Here is an 18,727-nt window from a genome sequence, read left to right as displayed (position 1 = left end):
GGAGACGTTCTGGGGAAGCCAAATTGTTTTCTGCACCTATTTTGCGTTCTAGCGATCACGGGACTGGAAGCGGGTAGTTTCTTGGCAGGGTGGGGCTGGCAGGTGAGTCAGGCTCTCGGAGGGGCAGCTTGCAGTCCCGCTGAAGAGCTGGGCGGATTGTCCCGCGACCATTGGCCAAGATGGCGGTGGCGGTGGCCGTGGTGGGTGTTAGGGGGCTGAGCCGGGGGCTGGGCCGTGTCGGTCCCCTGCTGCTGCGGCGGCCTGGGACTCGGGAACTGGCCAGCTCTGTGAGTACCTAGGGTCCTGGGGAATTTTTCCCAGGGGTAATAGGGACGTAAACCTCTTCAGAGAAGGGGTCCTTGCAAGGAGTGAAGAAAGGGCAGGCGCAGAAAGGCAAGGGCTGGGAGAACCACTTGGAGAGGACACTCAAAGGAAGAACTCCTACTTGCTTAGGGAAGTTGACCCTGAGGGAGGGAAGTACCTCATTAGTTGCCCAGGTCCCCAGAGGAGGCCGCTTAGAGGGTGGGGGGAGTAAGGCGAGATCTTCCCCCTCAGAGGCTGGACAGTGAAACTGCTTTAGCAAGGAAGAGACTTTCTTCTGGCTAAAGAGCCCCCTTCAAAGAGGAGAAAGGAGAATTCAGGTTCCCCCGTCACTGATTTTTTTTTTGTTTGTTTTTTTTTAGTGCTCTGTATTTCTTTGCTGCATTTGCTACCATTTTAACTTATAAGTGAATCGTGTAAGCAGGTCTTAATTCTTGTCTTCCCTAATCGAATGCCTGGATAGGGACCTGGTCTGGTCTGGTCACTGCACAGAGGAAATGCTCAGTAAACACTGGTTGAATTACTGAGGGGAGAAGAGGAGGAGAGGGTCCAGATAGGGCACTTAGTCCACATTTGTTAGAAACACTTGGCAAATGCTTAGTTTTTAATCAAAAGGGTTAAAAACCCTTTAGGTAGATGCTGTTGAGGGCAAGCTCAGGCTGCAGAAATCTCCTAGTTTAGAGGTGGAGAGGTGGTGGGCTGCAGAAGAGCTTTAAATCAAAATTCTGCAGATAAGAGAGTAGTGGTTAAGAGGGCAGGTTTTGGAGCCATACCATTTGACTTCCTGACTCTGCTCTGCCAATGTCCGGCTGCTGTTGGGTAAGGGACTCCACCTCTCTGGACCTCAGTTCCCCCATTTTGAGGATGCTAACAGTAGCCGATACCTCATAGGGTTGTTGTAAGGATTAAACATGTCAAGTGCTAAGAACTGGGCCTGGCCTATGAATGGGGCTAGGAATGTCTGCTGCTGTTGAAAGTGTTGGTCACTGGGCTTGGAGATGGGGAGAAGAAAGGACATGATCTTGAGAGGGACTAGATTGGATTTTCTCCCTGGGGAGAAATCTACCAAGATCTTATGGATTTGGTTCTGATCCCCTGAACCTCAGTCTATAAGGACGGGAAGAGAGAATCTGTAGGAAGAAGCTCTAGATAGGGGAAGAAAAGAAGGATGAAGAGGATGGGCCAGGGGTGAGTCGTGGGTACCTGGAGTCACCTGAGGCAGGTAAATGCAGAAGGGTTACAGAAGCAGGATAGGGTGGGGGCAGCCTCCTGCCTTTAGGCTGTTCCATTCTGCTTGTTTTCTGCATTCAGATCCTCCACCAGAGCTCATTGGCTGGACCATGGGAGCAGGAGGTGGACAGGACTGGGGCAAGAGTAGGGAAAGGTCATTTGTGGCTAATTCAGTGTTTCCCTCCAGGCTCCCTGCTATCTTTCTCTCTTGCCTCTCCTTCATTGGGTGGGGGGTGAGACGATGTCTTTCAGTGTTCTTGCTGTTTATTTATCTATTCCCTATCCAACCTTTGGCTTTCAGTTCTCTTAACTGTCTTTTCTAAGATTAAAAGAGACTTTTTTTTTTTAAAGTTGGGGGCAGAGGTAGTAACATTTAGTTAAAGAGGATTTTAGACCAAGGCTGTTCAATAGAACTTTTTGTCATAATGGAAATGTTCTGTGTCTGTTCTGTTCAGTACAGCAGCCACAGTTACTGAGCACTGGAAATGTGGCCCATGGGACCGAAGAACTGAAGTTTTCATCTTATTTTCTTAATGAATTTAAATTTCAGTAGCCAAGAGTGGCTGATGGCTACGATATTGGACAGTGCGATTTTAGCCAAAGTAGGTGGAGTCTAAGGGAGTGTGCCTTGGGGGGCAGGTCTGGAGGTTGTGTTGGAAAGGACAGATTGGGTTATCAGGGCAGGTCTGGTTGGGAGGAGGGCTGGGAGTGCCTTACCTTGCTCTTACTTGCTTGCTCCACCTGTCCCCACCCTTCACTGAATACCTTTTGCCCTGGAGGTGTTTGCCTGATTTCCACCTCCCTTCCTCCCCTTCCGGTTGACCCCTGCTCTTTTAGTGCTCGGGGAGAAGCGGAGGGAGGAAACTGGATTGTCAAGGCAACCGGGTCAGTTTCTCAGCCACTACCCCAGACCCTGGCTCCGGCCCAGGACACAAGTACTCACTAGCTGTGGGGCCTCAGCCCAAACTCCTCACCTCTCTGAACCTGGCAAGTGGGGCGTGACTGGAGTCCCTTCCCTGTTGGAAGTCCGCGAGCACCTAGAGCTCGTTGTGTGCTAACTATCAGGCTATTTCTTTGACCCAGCAGTTCAGGGGCAGCCTGTCCTGGGGCTCCAGCACCCTGCACAGCATCTCCAGGTGGAGGTGCCCAATGTGTATTATGGGACGAATGAATCATTACTGAGCTTCTAATCGTGTAGGTCCATTTCCCTCTTGGGAGACCTCTCTTTTCACATCATAATTCACATCACAGAGCACTTTGTGACTTACAGTGCTAATTCCCACCCATCGTTGTCTTTAATACAACCACTCCGCAAGGTACCTACTGGTAGTGCCCTCCTCTTGCTGGTGAGGAACCTGAGGCTGAGGTGAGGCCTGAATTTGGAGCTCTGGACTCCAAAGCCCAACTTCTTTTCATGGTCTCAGGCTGTCGGCAGGGGAAGGAATAGAGCTGAGGTTCAATCCGGAAACATCCTGCTTATCCAGTCCCGGCATAGATCACCAGCGTCTGAGCCTCCATCTGAAAGCGAGGGTGCCGCCTCCGCTTTCGGAGCTGATGGTAGTGCCAGCCTCACCAGGATGCTGAATGGACGTGTGCCACATAGGCAGAGGGTGCTGTCTGTGGTGCCCAGGCACGTAATTAGCCGTCGTTCATTCTCCAGCCACACTGCAGTTTCCCGGGCGCCCAGCTCTCTTCTCTTGCCTCGGACCCAGGACTGAAGTGCCCTTCCCCCGGGCCTTTGCGTGACTCACCCCAGCTTGTCCAGAGGCCTCGGGTTGACTCCCCTTCTCCAGGAAGCTTTCCCTGTTGCTCCTGCCAATGCCGCTAGTGACAGCCGCCCTGCTGCGCGGTTCCCCTGGAGCTTCCATTGTTGCTTTACTGCTTCCCCACAAGCCTGTGAGGTAGGTACTCTTATCTCCACGAGGGGTTGGGGTTTAGGGAGTCTGTTTTCCTGCCCAAGGTCGCAGCTCTGAGAGGGACGGAGCCAGGACTTGAGCGCAGGCAGTTCGGCTCTAGGGTCTGTCATCCTGCCCTACCAGGTGGTACTGAAGGGCCCCCCAGTGCCTTAGGGGCAGGCCAGACTGTCCCGAGGAGCCTCTCTACTTTCCTATGGTGGGGGAGAGGATGCGTGGCTCAGAGCTTTGTTTACAGCTGTGCAGCCTCTGCCATTGTAAGTCACTGGCCACAAGGGCCAGCCCCCTCCTCCGTAACAGAAGGATCAGTGGCTGGAGTCACATCCTTCCTCTGCAGGCATTTTGCCACGGAATGGAGCGTTTCCTCAGGACCCCTGAGCCCTTTATCTCTGCAGTATTCCACTGAGTCAACTGAATCAACACAGTAACCCTGGGGGTTGGTATTATCACCCTGCAGGCCCAGGAAAGAATGGAGAGGAGGAGCCCCGGCCCAGCTCCAGTGGAGGGGTGGGCCAGGGTGCCCTGACCTTAGCTCTCTAGCCTCTGGAAGCAAATGGTCTCGCCCTTCTGCCCCAGTTTGCTCTGAGCCCTCAGAGCCCATCCTCCTGACCTCTGCTCTCCTGGTCCTAGCATACCCTCTTCAGGGTTCCCTGCCTTCAGTCCTGCTCTGTCCGTTAAGCGTAGCACCCCTGTGCCTCAGTTTCTCTGGAGTGTGGCAGGGACCACAGTCTGGTGTGAAAATCCAGTTTTAGGAGCAGGCAGTTCTCCCCAACTCCTCTTTACCCCTGTCTTCTTCCTAAGTCACCAGTCCTTTCTCTTCCCCCATATCCTAACTTCTGAGGTTTTCTTTGTCTCCTTGCTACCAGTCTTGAGCACCTAAAACATTTCAGCCCTGGGCTAAGCCCTTTATGTATGTTATCTTAGTAACTTTTCACAACAGGTTTCTGCAGCCTTTTTCCAGATGAGGAAACTCAAAGAGATGAAGTGTTTTGCGGAGGGCCACCCAGTTACCTATCAGTTGGAACCCAGGGCAGTCTGACACAGAGCCAGTAAGCATAACCACTCATTCACCTGATTGTTCAGTAACTTCCTGTTGAGTGCCAGCTGTGTAAACCGACCTGGGCATGGTCCCAGCCTAACTGGAACTTGTGACCGTATGAGGGAGACAGAGGTAAGACAGAATCATCCTCTAGGTAGATGTGAAAGTCTAGCCCTGCAGAGTGCTTGGAAGGGGGAGACATGGTGCTGCAAGTGGTGGGCTGCTTCCTAGCAAAGTGGGGGGGTAGTGTTCTTTGGTGATGCTGTCGGGGCCCAATCTGCCCTGCCCTTGGGGTGTGAGATGCTTGATTTCCCAAAAACCGCAGACGCACACGCACACTGCCCACTGGAACCTTAGCTTGTTCACTGCAGTTAAGGGAAGGGAGGGGATCAGGAGGAACAGGCTTAGGCGCTCACGTGTGAGATCCTGCCTCTGGCCGATCCACCTGTCCTTTAGCTTCTAGAGGAGGTGAAGCCACAACAGCTGACCTCCAAGGAACCCGGGGATCTGGGGGGAGAAATGTTGTAAACACGTGAAATCGGGCTGGCAGTGGCAGCTGGGGTTGGGATCTGTGTGTCAGCCCTGCCTAGGTTGGATGCCCAGTCCTGACAGGTTTTTTAGGATCTGTGGCCCAGGGCAGGCTATTTTACCTCCCGGAAGCTCAGTTTCTCCATCTATTCAATAATAATAATAATAAATGATCCCTGCCTGGCAGAGATGCTTTGAGGAGTTAGTAAGACCATGCCTCAGCTCAGCAAGGCACACAGGAAGTGCTTAATAAAGGGGGGTGGCTGTTGCATTGCTCAGATCAGTTCAAGGCTGGCTAGCTCAGGAGCTAAGAATTCCAGTTGGTTCACATCCTGCCAGGCGCTGCAGGCTTCTCCTGAGCCTTCCCCGCCATGCCTCATCTGAACTGAGGGGGTGTGATGCTCCCTGTGAGAACCTCTTCAGCCCCTTGGAAGTCCTTCTGTGTTCCATGGGGAATGTTCTCCTCCTTGCTGCTTGGCCTCAGCTTGCTCTGTTCCCCCTGTGTGGAATGCCCTCCCCCTAACCCCTGCTTATCCTGCAGGCCTCAGCTCTCACGCCACTTTACACTCTACGGTAGCCTCCTGCCTTCTCCTGGGATAATATGAATCACCCTCATCATTGCTCATTCAGCATCTTTCTTCCCTTCAAGGCAGCAGGACAGCCTGTCCTGGGTCCTCAGAACCCTGCTCAGGGCTTGGAACAAAGCAGGTGCTCAAATATTTGTTGAATGAGTCAGCCTGGGCTCACAGGGGGAGCTAGGACTAGAGTGGAGAGAGCGTCAAAGCATGTGGAGCAGTTTGCCAGGCGATGGGGGAAGAGGCAGTTTAACTCTAGTGAAGAGGAGAGAGCAGAGATGTGGTGGTAGAAACGGTAACAGCCAGTGTTGTTCTGAGCGTTTGCCATCTGACTTACAGGTACGGTGCCAGATGTGTCACACACAGTCTTGTGTGAGCCTTGCCACCTTCCCAGGAGGTGTTCTCCATTTCATAGATGAGAAAGGGGAGACTTAAAGAGGGGAAATCACTTTCCCAGGGTCACCCAGCAAGAGATTTGAACCCAGGAGCTCTGATTGGAGTCTGTAGCCTTAAGCTCTATTCTGGATGGCTCCCTTGGTGGGGGTAGGGGTCCGTAGAGAGCCTGGCTGGCTGGAGGGCAGCGTGCAGGCATGTGGGTGGTTATAACAATGGGAGAGCGAGAGGTAGGGAGGTCTGTGGCCAAACTGGGGAGGCCTAGAAGGCCAAGAGCTTGGGCCTGTGATAAAAATAATAATTGCTAATAAGTTCTCCCACTTACTCCCTGCCACTTTACTGAGGCAGTTAATCTTTACAACAACCCTGTGCGATATTGTTATTTTCGTCCCAATTTTATAGTCAAGCAAACTGAGATACAAAGAAGTAATATACCCAAGGTCACCCTACGAGAAATTGGCTGAGCTGGGACTCCGACCCTGTGAGTCTGGTCCCAGAGTTCACCGGGACTGTAGTGGCGTAGCCACGGTGCCTTCCTGCCTGCCATCATGAGCCGAGCCAGGTGGGCCTCGGTGCTGCTCCTGACGCAGGGGTCAGTTTCATCCCTCTCTCCCCAGCATCCCCGGGGACAGCAGCAGCAACAGTTCTCATCCCTGGATGACAAGCCCCAGTTCCCAGGTGCCTCAGCAGAGTTTATAGACAAGCTAGAATTCATCCAGCCCAACGCCATCTCTGGAATCCCTATCTACCGCGTCATGGATCGGCAGGGCCAGATCATCAACCCCAGCGAGGATCCCCAGGTGAGAGGCTGCCTCTCCCCCTGCCCCCCCCCCTTTCCCATCTCCCCTCCATGGTCCCAACTGCCTCACTTCTCTCAGTGCCTCCCTCTGCCCAAGTCTATTGGAGCCTCCCTCTGCCCACCGTCTGTCAGTACTCCCCTCTGCCCCATGTCTGTTTGTGCTTCCCTCTGCAGCTGCCCAAGGAGAAGGTGCTGAAGTTGTACAAGAGCATGACTCTGCTCAACACCATGGACCGGATCCTCTATGAGTCCCAGCGGCAGGTGCGTGGGGACAGTCCTGAGGTGGGGCTTAGAACCTACCTGAGTGCGGTCGCAGTTGACTTGTCTGGGGGGGGGTGGCGGCCGGTTGCTAAATCCTAGGCTCTCAGGACTGCTCGGAGGGTACCGGCGGCGGGGGCTCTTTCCCGGAGGCGAGGGCGAGGCGGGGGACTTGGCCAGGTCCCCGGCGGTGGCGTGCAAAGTATGGAGGGCGGCGAAAAAGGAACAGGCGGGACACGTTTCTTTTAGGGTGAAGAAGCCAAGAGAGTTTATTAGGGGAGAGTACAAGCTTATATCGGGCGGTATAGAGGGCGGGGTAGCTGTAGAGGTTAAAGGCTTGGATTGGTTCTGAGAGGGCGCGGAGGTTGTTTGAAAAGGGGCGGGAGTTGCTCCGGTAACGGGGAGTGGGCGGGCAAGGTAAAGGGGGCGGTTTTTTCCGGCAAGCTTCCCCTGACGGTTGTACTTTGGGGTGAGGAAATGGGGCCTGCATTCGGCTCCACTTTCTCAGGCCCGGGGGGCCGTGGAGGGCGCTACCACCCGTGCCCCACTACCTTTCCTAGGGGCTGATCAGTTCCCCTGGCCCAGGCCCGCCAAGTTGGAACTCGATAACAGTGTCCCGCACCTGAGGGCCCCCTACTGGTGTTTGGGCCAAAGGACAAGCCCCCAGGGAGGAGAGAGTAGAATAGAGGTCTTTTGTGGGGGGTTATCAGAGTTCTTGGCACTCTCCTGGGGTTCCAGAGGAGGAGTTGGAACGGTTCTGCCCAAAGGCAGAGGCTGGGCAAAATGACTGGGAACACTGACTGCGTGTCCATCCGGGGGCTCAGCCGTGCTGGAAGAGGGTGGGAGAAGACAGGGCGGCCCTTCCTCCCAGGGAGCTCGGTCTGATTGAGAGGCAGTATGGACCCACAGTGCTCCCTGGAGAGCCCCAGGCCATCCTTGGCCCATGCCAAATGTGCTGTATCCTTAGCAGTCCTAGTATACGGGCAAAGGCCCAGTCAAACCAATGCCAGCAGAGAGAGGGAATTGATTAACTCAAATAACTGAAAGTCCAAAGGGCCGGGTTTTCAGGTGTGCTAGACCCGGGGGCTCAAAAGGGGTCACCACGCTTGGTTTCTCTCTCGGCATCCCCTCTCTACTTTCCTTTGACTTGGCATCCCTTATTGTCAAGCAGTGATGGTTCTGGAAGCTCCAGGCTCATGGAGAGGCAGCAAAGAGAAAGGGCTCCAAGTATAGGCTCTGGAGCCAGACTGTAAGATTTAAGTCCTGGTTCTGCCACTTTCTAGCTTTGTGACCCTGGAAAAGTTGCTTAGCCTCTCAGTGCTACAGTTTTCTCATCTGTAAAATGTGACTCCTAACCCCACAGTACCTCATGAGGTTCCCAAGAGGGTAAATTACAGCACCTTAGGAACAGTAAAACGTACTTAGCAAGCATTCAATAACATTAGCTATTATTGTTTGTTACGAGCTTTTCAACCTAGCAATTATTATTCTCTCTACTTAGCGGTAGAGAGAGACTGTCTAGCGCCCAGCATTCTGGCAGCAGGCCCCTGGCAGATGCTCACTGGCCGAGTCTTGGTCACAGACCCCTTCCCAAGCCAGTCACCGCGCAGGTTGGCCAGGTCCGGGTCCTGTGTGCTCCCAGGAGCCTGGGGAGTAGAGGGGTGGAGTCCATCCTAGACTGAGAGTGGGGCCGCTGGTTCCTGTTAGGAAAGGGGGGAGTAATGCTGGGCAGGCAGGACCACAGATTTCCACGAACCTGCTGGGTCAGAATTGGGGGTGGGGCTCGGGAATCTGCATTTTAATTAAGCCTCCAGGTGATACCCCTGCAGAGGAAAGCCTGATACTCACCAGGTAGGGGAAGTACTGAGCAGATTCAGACTCGCCTCCTTACAGGAACACGATGTGTGGTGTCTGAAGTGAGGGTGGTGTCGCCAGCCTACCCAGAAACTCCCTCTGGCTCCCACCACCCACAGGGTCAAGTCCGGGCATCGCTTCACAGTTTGGCGCACTGGGCCCTTCCTGTCCACTCTGTCTCCCCATTCCGCTGAGACCTCAGCTCTCTGCTGCTCTTTGCACAGCCTCAGGGCCAGGCCAGGCCGCACTGCTCCTCGGGTCCGCGCCTTGGGCTCCTTCCTGCCCCAGGCCTTGGCTGCGCACCCAGGGGCTTGGGAATGTAACATGACCTGGGTTCCCATCACGGCTGTGACTTCGGGCAAGCAATTTTACCTGTCTTTGCCTTCATCTCCTTGTCTGTAAAATGAGGTTAATGATAGAATCCACTCAGTAGGGTTGGAGTAAGAAATGTGGGAGACCCAGCATGTAAAGGCCTTAGCCCACTGGCTGGTCCAGAGGAACCCCTCCATAAGATCAACTCATCCTTCAAGGTTCAGCCTTTATTAGCTAGGAGTTAAGTTTTTAGCTGCAAAGTAACAGCCCCACTCCTACTCTCCCCGAAAGCAGTGACTTAAATAGAAAGTTTTTTCACTCGTAAAAAAAAAATCTGGAAAGAGATGGTCTGGGGCCACAATATCATTGGTATCCCCAGTGTCCTCTTATTTTTCTGATCTGTCATCCGAGCTCTGGCTTCTATCTTTGAGTTCCCTCATGGTGCAAGATGACTGCTTGAGCATCCTCCATCAAGTCTCATTCCAGGCAGGAAGTAGAAGGAAGGGGGAAGGTTAAATATGGCACATTCCAGCTGTCTTCCCCCACCCCCTCCTAAGGAAGTTTCCAGGCACTTCCACCCAATAACATCTGCTTATGTTTTATTTGTCACACCGTAGAATGAGATCTCTGTGAACAAAGAGGAAGGGAGATAGGATACCAACTAGGTAACCAGCAGCCTCTTCCAGGAGCTCAAGTCCTGTTTCCTCAGGAGCCCCTCTCAGACTTCTCCCTACACCAGCCTGAGCCCTGCCAGGTCCTCAGCCTCTAGCAGCCACCTACTCTCTTGGCACTGTAAGGTCAATTATCATCTTAATTGGCTCCCCACTTAGGAGAAAGCATTTCATCTGTCCACAGCAACTGGAATGCCAGGGATTTCCCAAATCTCCAGCTCAGACTAAGTCTCTAGGCCCCAGATCTACTTGGCTTCTCATCCTGGATGTCCCACAGCAAACTCAGTCTGTCCTAACCCCTCCCTCCCTCATCTTCCTCCCATATTCATTTTCTCAGCAATGGACACCACCATCCACCCATTCGTCTGAATTGAAAACCTGCGTCTCATCCCTATTTCCTCCCTCTCCCTTGCTATCACTTTTTCCCCTCTCATTCACTGAGGTTTCTAGGTGTTTAGTTAGAAATCCACTTAGCACTCAGCAGTTGCCATCAGAGACCCAGGTTCTTCCTTTCTGCCTTACCGTTGGTGACTTGGCTTTCCACCCACCCATGCTTGTTGCCTCATGTTCACAAAATGGCTGCCACAGGACCAGGCTTCATGGCTATATGCAAGTCAGTAATAGGGGGAGGAGAGGTAGCACCAGCTGCAGCGATTCCTTTCATGAAGAAAGCAAATTCTTTCCCAGATGCCCCCAGTACTTCCACTTAAGCCTCTTACTAGAACCATGTCCCATGGCCACCTCTAACTGCAAGGGAGGCTGGGAACCTGGGCGTTTGAAGTGGAGGTGGCTTGGGAGAAAGGGAGGTTGCCTGAGTACTGGTGTCACCAGCCAGCTTGTTGCTGCTACAGAGTCAGGCTGCCAGCACCTCTTACCTAGGTCACTGCACTCAGTCTCCATTCACTCCTCACACAGCGGCCTAAAGAAATAGTTTAAAACCAGGTCCACTCACGTCACTCCTCTGAGTGGAACCTTTCAGTGGGTTCCTGTTGTTCCCAGGGTCATTCCTGTATGATCTGGGTGCTCTGTCCCATCTAGTTCTCCCACCTTGTGTCCCAGTCCTACTGACCTCACAGCCCTTATTCTTTTCTCTGCCTGGAAGCTCATCCTCTGCCACTTGCTCAGCTTAGGAAGTTTTCCTATGCCCTTCCGTACGGGGCAGGCATCTGCTTTGGAGTCCCCGTCACGATTGCCCTGGCCCCTGCTTCCCCTGTTACGGCTCTCCCAGCCCTGCAGTCCCTCCATGGAGGCGGGACCCCACCGTGGCCTGTGGGAAGCATCTGCTGATTGATGGAGTCACCAGAAGGTGGGCAGGATTTGGGTGGTTCTCCCATTGCCCAACGTAACCGAGCCCGGACCTGCCCCCCAACCCCCCAGGGCCGGATCTCCTTCTACATGACCAACTACGGCGAGGAGGGGACGCATGTGGGGAGCGCGGCCGCCCTGGACAACACGGACCTGGTGTTCGGCCAGTACCGGGAGGCAGGTATGTCTGCCCGTGCCCAGCCCCAGGGACAGAGGCCAGAGGGGTAGGCCTAGGCTCTTTCCAAGCAGCATAGCACAGGGCCTTCCGAGGGGCAGAGAACGGACTTTCCTAGCAAGAAAGAGACAAGCCAGGGACAGGAGTTTGGAGGAGGCGACTTCCTCTCTCTGAAAGCCAGAAGGTTTATTAAGAGCTGAGGATTTAGAGTCAGATGCCCATGTTCCACTTTGTGCTCTGCCAGTTACCAGTTGTCAGCTTTTTGCAAGTCATTTCCCTTCTCTGGGCCAGGCTCTCCTGGCCTCTCTGCAGGCCCTGGGTCCACAGGGAGCAGAAGCAAGTAGGAGGCCTTGACAGACCCCGGCACAGTGGAGGATCAGGGGCCTGGCGGGGCCCAGCCAGGGAGCCAGTTCAGTGAACGAGTGAAAGGAAGGAAGGGCTGGGGAATAGGGTGAAGAAAGTAGGTGAGAATCAGTAAGTGACTGGGAGGGAAGGGTTGGCCCAGGGAGCTGTGAGTGGGGTTCCAGCAGCGGAGCCAGCTGTGGGTGTCTGCCATCACTGTTGATGCCAGAGATGCAAGTCTCAGCCCCTCCTCCCAGGTGCTGCTTGACCTTTGGCAAGTTGCCTAAGTGCCCCAGGCCTCAGACACCTCACGTGTAATGGGGGATAGTAACTTCTCCCAGAACAGCAGTTGAGGGGGTTCATGGGACATTGACATTCGGCCCTCGGGCCAGGTCCCTCAGCATGCTGGCTTCTGCTGGGAGGCAGGGCCCAGCCACCATGCCATCCCATCTAGATGACATTCCCATCTACTCTCAGGCTCACCAGTCTCAGCTGGACCAGGCCACCCGCCCCCCACATGTGGTAGGGGGACAAATGCCCTGTGATATTTGCCTGCGGTTCAGCATCGTTAGCAAGGACACCGAGATTTCCCCAAAGTCGAAGCAGCAGGCCAAGCCCCTGCCTGGTTTGCTGACTGCAGCCTACTTGTTTGTGCTGAAGGGATATATATTTGGTGAGGGCTCTGAGCAGGACTGGGAAGGCTGTGGGACCCCGGGAGGGCCTGGCCACCTCAGCAGGAGTGAGCCCTCCTGCACTAGAGGAGTTGGTACCAGGTGCTGCATCTGGGAAGCTGCAGAGAGGCCCCTAAGGAGGCAGCCTGTTATAGGGTGATGAGGGCTGTCAGACCCCTGTGCTCCAGCCCCAGCTTAGTGGCTGCCTCACCTCTGAGTCTCAGCTCCTCTGAGGAGTGGGGAGAACAGCAGGACTCACAGCAGCAGCTAGTGTTGATGGCACTCTTCTGGAATGCCAAGGTGCTGTTCTGAGTGCTTCACGGGCAGGCTGAGGGCTCTCCCTGAGGCCATGCTGTAGTAAGGGCAGGCCCGGCTCTGTGCTGCCTCATCCTGCCCTCACACCGACTGGGGGAGACAGCCATCATGGTTACCCCCTCTGCCGGCTGCGGGACCCAAGGCTGCCCATCGTGCTGCACTCCCAGGGCCACATGGAGGTGAGCCCAGGGGTGCAGGAGTGCTGCCGGGAGCCCTGAGCGATGCTTTTGGAAAAGGAGTTTTAAGTGGCAGCAGGTGTCAGACTAGAGCAGTTGTTCCCACTGGGCCTGCAGTTTCCTGGTGCAAGTTAGAAACACCTGGGTGTTGGCCTGTGACTCTGCATTATTTACACCATCACCCCCTTCCAGCCCTGCCTGGGACTCACGTGCAGGTGGACCATGGATCCTGTTGGGAGGAAGCCTGAGTCCTAGGTATAGCAGCAGGACCTGGGGACCACCCTTTCCTGCTTCAAGCAAAATACCCCTTTTATGTACAGTGTGGCCACAGTCATGTGAATTTGTACTGTGTTCAAATGTGTATGACAAAAAATACTAACACCATCTTATTTTAGAAGGGATTGTTGAAGTAACACTAAACTTTCTCCTCAACTCCATTGAAAAGAATCAAGAAATACATAATTTCCGATGGCCAGAGCAACACTAAACTGCTTATGGGGCTGTCTCACACAGCACCCCTTTAGCTGATGAACAACCGCTCCCCACTTCCCAGTCTCAGGATCAGCCCTGAAGTGCTGGAGTCTTGCGTTGTGCCGGCTCCCTTCCCTGCCTCTTAATCGTGGGGAGCTCTGGGTCCAGTTCGAGGTGCGCTCTGTACCTCCTTTTCTCATCGGCCAATGGGGGTGGTGGTTCTGCCCCCTCACAGGGCTGTTGTGAGGATCAATTAGAGAAATACGCAAACGTGCACAGAACAGGGCTGAGCATGTAGTAAGAATTATCCTCATTTTTGCTATTATTATTCAGGGAAGATGTGAATTCCTGGCAAAAAACGTGACTGCCTTGTAGTGTGCTGCCCGTTAAACTTTGATTTGAAGGAGGTGCCCCGCAATAAAGAAAGGTTTGGAAACCACAGCCTCAGCCACTTGTGCACAGTGCTTCCTGTTCTCAGAGTGCCCCCTCAGGGCCTGGTGACCCCTGCCACAGGTGGGGGTGCCAGGACACTCCCCCTTTTCAGGTGGGACAAAGGAGGTGGCAGCTCGTCCCAAGCCAGTCACAACACCCTCTTGTCTTCCGACTTAGCGGGCAGGGCCCTGGCCCCCAGCCTGCTACCCTTTGATGGTGAGGTGGGCATCTGCGGGAGGTTTTGTTTGAAGAAAGGGTTTTACTGCCATAAACGGGTTTGAATATTTTCTTTCTGGTCCAAAAATTTTGAACTGGTGGCCTGTCCTTTCATTTGACTCACATGATGATTTTTAAAGTATTTGAATTAGTTGAAAACGCTTAAAAAAAAAAAATCTGGATTTCTGGCCTTTTTTTTTTTGTTTTCGTGCATTTCTGCCTTCTTGTGAGAAACCAGAGCGGCCCTGGGCAGCAGTTGCCGTGCCCTGTGTCGGACAGGCCTGTGCTTCCTGCCTGGCCCCCATGGGCATCTGATTTGCCGCCTCTGCTCTAGTCCAGCCCTTTGCCGTGTAGACAGGGAAGCAGAAACCCCAGCACGGAGAGGCTTTCCCCGGGTCACCCACAGGGCTGGGCTGACACCCGCCCCTCTCCACTGCCCCCCCAGGCTGACCTCTGTCCCTGCCCCCAGGTGTGCTGATGTACCGGGACTACCCCCTGGAGCTGTTCATGTCGCAGTGCTACGGCAACGTGAATGACCCGGGCAAGGGGCGCCAGATGCCTGTCCACTACGGCTGCAGGGAGCGCCACTTCGTTACCATCTCCTCTCCACTGGCCACGCAGATCCCTCAGGGTAAGGCCTCACACCCGCAGACCCCCAGCCCTTCTCTCTGCCTTCCAGGTTGTCACATTCCAAGCCCAGGTCTGCACTCCAGACTTTGCCAGCCTCTCTTGACAGGACCCTTCAGAAGGCTCTGGGGTGTCCTCCTCGGGTTCAGTGGGCTGGAGCCTGCCTGACCACACTCTTGATTTCCCCAAATCGTGCCCACCCCATCTGCCTGCCCACAGACCCGCACCACGTTGTTGAGTGTGCAGGCGCCAGGCTCAGCGCTCCTGCTTCATCTTTGTCATCCAAATGGCTCTCACAGTGGCCATAGGAGGAACATGCTGTTATTTGCTGTTATTCCCATTTTAAAGAGCAGGAAACTGAGATTAATGAAGGAAGATACTTGCTAATGTTCTTGTGCAGGTAGAGAAAGAGCAGAGCCTCAGACCCTGGACCGTGTGATTCTGAAGTCCAGGTTGTTGATCCTCACCTTGCCTGCCTCAGCCCTCAGAGTCAGACAGACCTCCCAACGCTTAGCTCTAGAGGCCTCGAGGCTTAGAGCAGTAGGGATGGCTTCTTACATAAAGGGGAATGCTCAGGAAATCTATGCACCAGGTGCCAGTGGGGAGATCCAGGCCTTGGACCTCTGGCCCTGCCCTCAGGCTGGCAGTCTGGGCTACAGAATTGTGTCTACGTCAGCACCTGTTCTGCTTGGGAACACTTTTTGCCTCTTGGGTGGGTGCTTGAGATTTTCTTGGAGGAGCTAAAGGTAGGTAGGACTCTCAGGAGGCTGGGCCCTGGCCCCAGTCGTCCACTCAGGTGGCTGTAAAGTCACTCATTTGGCAAATGGAGTCTTTACCACCTCCTGGTCATCATTCTGAAAAAAAACAAACCAAAGCCTCAACCCTCATGCCGCTAACACTGTGGTGTGGGGTGGACAGCAAACAAGAGAAAGTGAAACAGTGTCTGGGGTGACCAGTCCTCTGGAGGAGAATGCAGCTGAGGGGGAGTGGTGTGTGCTGGGGCCACAGGTGACACTTAAGTAACTCCCAGGAGGAGGGGAGGGAGGGAGATCTTTGGGCAGGAGCCTGCTTGGTGTTGCGAGGAGACGGGCTGGGGTGCAGATTGTGCTCTTTGACCTCCCCTCAGCGAATGGGGGCCCAGGAGCAGGGGGAGTCTCCACTGTGGGTGACTTGGCATGGCTCACATTTGAGAGTCCTCTGGCTGCCGAGTGGGGAGGAGAGGGGGGGGCGGGGGGGGCAGTGGCCAGTGAGGAGACTGCCAGGGAGATGCAGAGGAGGTGGTGAGGAGGGTGAGAGCCTGGCTGGGTTTTGAAGGTGGAGCCAGTAGCTGTGGAGTGAAAGGAAGTCAGGTGTCCAAGGTGATGCTGAGTTTTGAGCCTGAGCACCTGGGGGGACACATCTGCCCTCTGCAGAGAGGGAGAAGCCAGGGGGTGAGGGCTACAGGTTCCCATCCCAGAGCCCTGGGTCAGGTGTGTGTGGGTGTGCATGAATGTGTGTGTGTTAGTGTATGCGTGTAGGTGTGAGGTAGGGTGTGTGGATGTGTGGGTGAGAGTGTGTGTATGCGTGCCCACACTTGCTCCTGCTCCCCGCCCCCTCGTTCCCTGCAGCGGTGGGGGCAGCCTACGCAGCCAAGCGGGCCGATGCCAACAGAGTCGTCATCTGCTACTTTGGTGAGGGGGCAGCCAGCGAAGGGGATGCCCACGCCGGCTTCAACTTCGCCGCCACTCTCGAGTGCCCCATCATCTTCTTCTGCCGTAACAATGGCTATGCCATCTCCACGCCCACCTCCGAGCAGTACCGCGGGGATGGCATAGGTATGGACCCTGCCAGTGCCCCTCCCCCAGCCCGTGTCTCCCTATCCCCACTTGTGCCCGTCTTCCTCCCCTCCTGCCACCACTTGGTGCTTCTCTCCCCACGTCCCTCTCCTCTGTCTCTTCCTGTGCTGTCTGACCCAAGCTAAGTGTGCAGGAGACAGTGACCAGAGCTCTGTGGTTTGCTTTCTGCTTTTTTCCTTCCCTCCCTTCCCCTTTTTCCCTCATGTCCCGTCCAGCTCATTTTCCCCATCCTGCTCTGGGACCTGACCTGCCTTCTCTTTGTCCCACAGCAGCTCGAGGTCCTGGGTATGGCATTGTGTCGATCCGCGTGGACGGCAACGACGTGTTTGCTGTGTACAATGCCACGAGGGAGGCCCGGCGGCGGGCCGTGGCAGAGAACCAGCCCTTCCTCATTGAGGCCATGACCTACAGGTGCTGCCTCTCTCCATACTGCCCCGGCCTCGACAGCCCCTGTCTTCAGCATCTCCCCTACATTGTTACTGTTTCCCCAAAGCATGACCCTCTCACCCTATGTCACCTCCTCTTCCTTGCCTTTATTCCCCTCCCACCTCTCTCTTCCTGTCCAGTCTCCTCCCTCCTGACCCCGACCCCAGAGTACTGCCTGACCCTGTGACCCTCCCCCTGGGCAGGATCGGGCACCACAGCACCAGTGATGACAGCTCAGCCTACCGCTCGGTGGATGAGGTCAATTACTGGGACAAGCAAGACCACCCCATCTCCCGGCTGAGGCACTACCTGCTGAGCCGTGGCTGGTGGGACGAGGAGCAGGAGAAGGCCTGGAGGAAGCAGTCCCGCAAGAAGGTGAGTGCTTGTGGGGAACTATTGCCCCGGAGGGTGTTTTGGAGGTGGTGGTGCTGGCCCATCATGGAGAGCTCTGGAGGGCTCAGATCTGGAGTTTGGGGGACTCCTCTAAGCATGGCCCACGGAGCCCGGCTGCCTGGGCCATACACCCCCTGCTGCGTCCTCGGGTGGGTTCCCCTCTCTGCCCTCCACTTCCTCATCTGGGAAGAGGATGCTGGCGGTAACCTGCTCCAGCACGTTGCTAGGGGACTGGTGGCTTCATCCACATGTGTGAGCGTCCCCCGGGCTGGGGGGCAGCCGAGGGACAGCACAGCTCGGGACAGCACAGCTCGGTGGGAAGAGCAGCCCCAGGGGCAGGCAGCATGGGCGTGTCTGGCTCTACCCCTCACCACCTCGTGGAGGGCAAGTTCCTTCTCTCCTCCATGGCTTGGTTTCCTCATCTCCAAGTTGTTTGTCTCTGAGGGCTGCCAAGAGGCTTAAACACGTCTGGATGTGTGGTGCGGTGCCCAGTCCCCACTAAGGATGGAGAGGCTGGGCTTGGGGGGTGGGGACACAAAGGCTGAGCACCCCCTTGGGTCCCCCCAGGTGATGGAGGCCTTTGAGCAGGCTGAGCGGAAGCCAAAGCCCCGCCTCAGCCTGCTCTTCTCGGATGTGTACCAGGAGATGCCTGCCATGCTGCGCAAGCAGCAGGAGGCCCTGGCCCGGCACCTGCAGGCCTACGGGGAGCACTACCCCCTGGAGCACTTTGAGAAGTGAGGCCCAGACCCGCCGTCTCCCCTCCTCCCATCCTCCCCAGAGGTGGCCCCTCCGCGGGGGAGAGGAAAAGCTGGCAGGGCACCACCCCTCCCCCCAGCCAGCTCCTTCCAGAATACTCCAGGGGCCGGGGCAGTGGTGGAGACGGGGGCAGGACAGCTCCTGCCCCTCACCTGTTCTGTTGGTGGGAAGCGAGGCGGGGACAGTGTTTGTAGTGGTCACCCCACCGCCCCTCTTGCCTGCTGTTATGGTGCCTTCTCTTGCACGCTGGGGGAGGCACCTCTGGCTGGGTGTGGTACGGCACATTGGCCCGTGGGACTTACACAGGGTGAGCAGTGGTCAGCAAAGTTAGTGAATAAACTGTTTCTCTGCCTTAGGCTCTGGTCTCCACTTCCTGGAGTTTTGGGGGTGGGGAGGAGCCCAGGGTGACAGATTTAGGAACACCCCCAGACTCGCCACTTTAGACAAATAAGTTGAGGACCTTTGGGATATCTACTTCCCCCGGAAACTTTTGCAAGCTGGAAGGGTAGCCCCAGCAGGCGGGAGGGGAAGGGGGACCTCGCGAGATGGTCTCCGGCAAGGTGGACAGGAGGCTCATGGGAGCTGATCCCGCCTGTGCGGGTGGCAGGTCTGGTGTGAGAGTTGGGGCACAGCTGAGCTCTGCTGCCTAAACCATACAGGGCTCAGTGATGCAAAAACAACTCCAGCCTACAGA

The 18,727-nt window shown here is 55.3% G+C and overlaps 1 protein-coding gene across 4 annotated transcripts; it reads left to right on the top strand.

The window, feature by feature from the left end:
- The first annotated feature begins 136 nt into the window (after positions 1-136).
- On the top strand, positions 137-18,388 carry BCKDHA (branched chain keto acid dehydrogenase E1 subunit alpha). 4 transcript variants are annotated; one of them, XM_037818788.1, is made up of 9 exons: positions 137-287; positions 6,617-6,799; positions 6,973-7,059; positions 11,271-11,379; positions 14,466-14,627; positions 16,231-16,437; positions 16,728-16,869; positions 17,088-17,259; positions 17,845-18,015. In XM_037818788.1, the coding sequence occupies exons 1-9, from the start codon at positions 180-182 to the stop codon at positions 18,013-18,015; spliced, it is 1,341 nt and encodes a 446-aa protein (XP_037674716.1). In that variant the 5' UTR covers positions 137-179. The 4 variants fall into 4 exon arrangements, with proteins under 4 accessions (XP_037674716.1, XP_037674717.1, XP_037674715.1 ...); XM_037818789.1 differs by lacking the exon at positions 137-287 and adding an exon at positions 2,103-2,153; XM_037818787.1 differs by lacking the exon at positions 137-287 and adding an exon at positions 5,802-5,945 and having other exon boundaries at positions 16,234-16,437; positions 17,845-18,388.
- Positions 18,389-18,727: the final 339 nt, after the last annotated feature.

The sequence above is a fragment of the Choloepus didactylus genome, chromosome 27, assembly GCF_015220235.1.
Source record: "Choloepus didactylus isolate mChoDid1 chromosome 27, mChoDid1.pri, whole genome shotgun sequence".
In the NCBI taxonomy this organism is placed as follows: domain Eukaryota; kingdom Metazoa; phylum Chordata; class Mammalia; order Pilosa; family Megalonychidae; genus Choloepus; species Choloepus didactylus.
This window is presented reverse-complemented; position numbering and strand designations above follow the sequence as displayed.

What these genes read in the sequence shown, in the direction of transcription:
- BCKDHA (XM_037818786.1), top strand. Translation starts at nt 5,817, where the DNA reads ATGTGGAGCAGTTTGCCAGGCGATGGGGGAAGAGGCAGTTTAACTCTA. An exon ending in GTTTGCCATCTGACTTACAG is followed by an intron (nt 5,946 to 6,616) that starts GTACGGTGCCAG and finishes CTCTCTCCCCAG; the next exon opens with CATCCCCGGGGACAGCAGCA. An exon ending in GGAAGCAGTCCCGCAAGAAG is followed by an intron (nt 17,260 to 17,844) that starts GTGAGTGCTTGT and finishes GGGTCCCCCCAG; the next exon opens with GTGATGGAGGCCTTTGAGCA.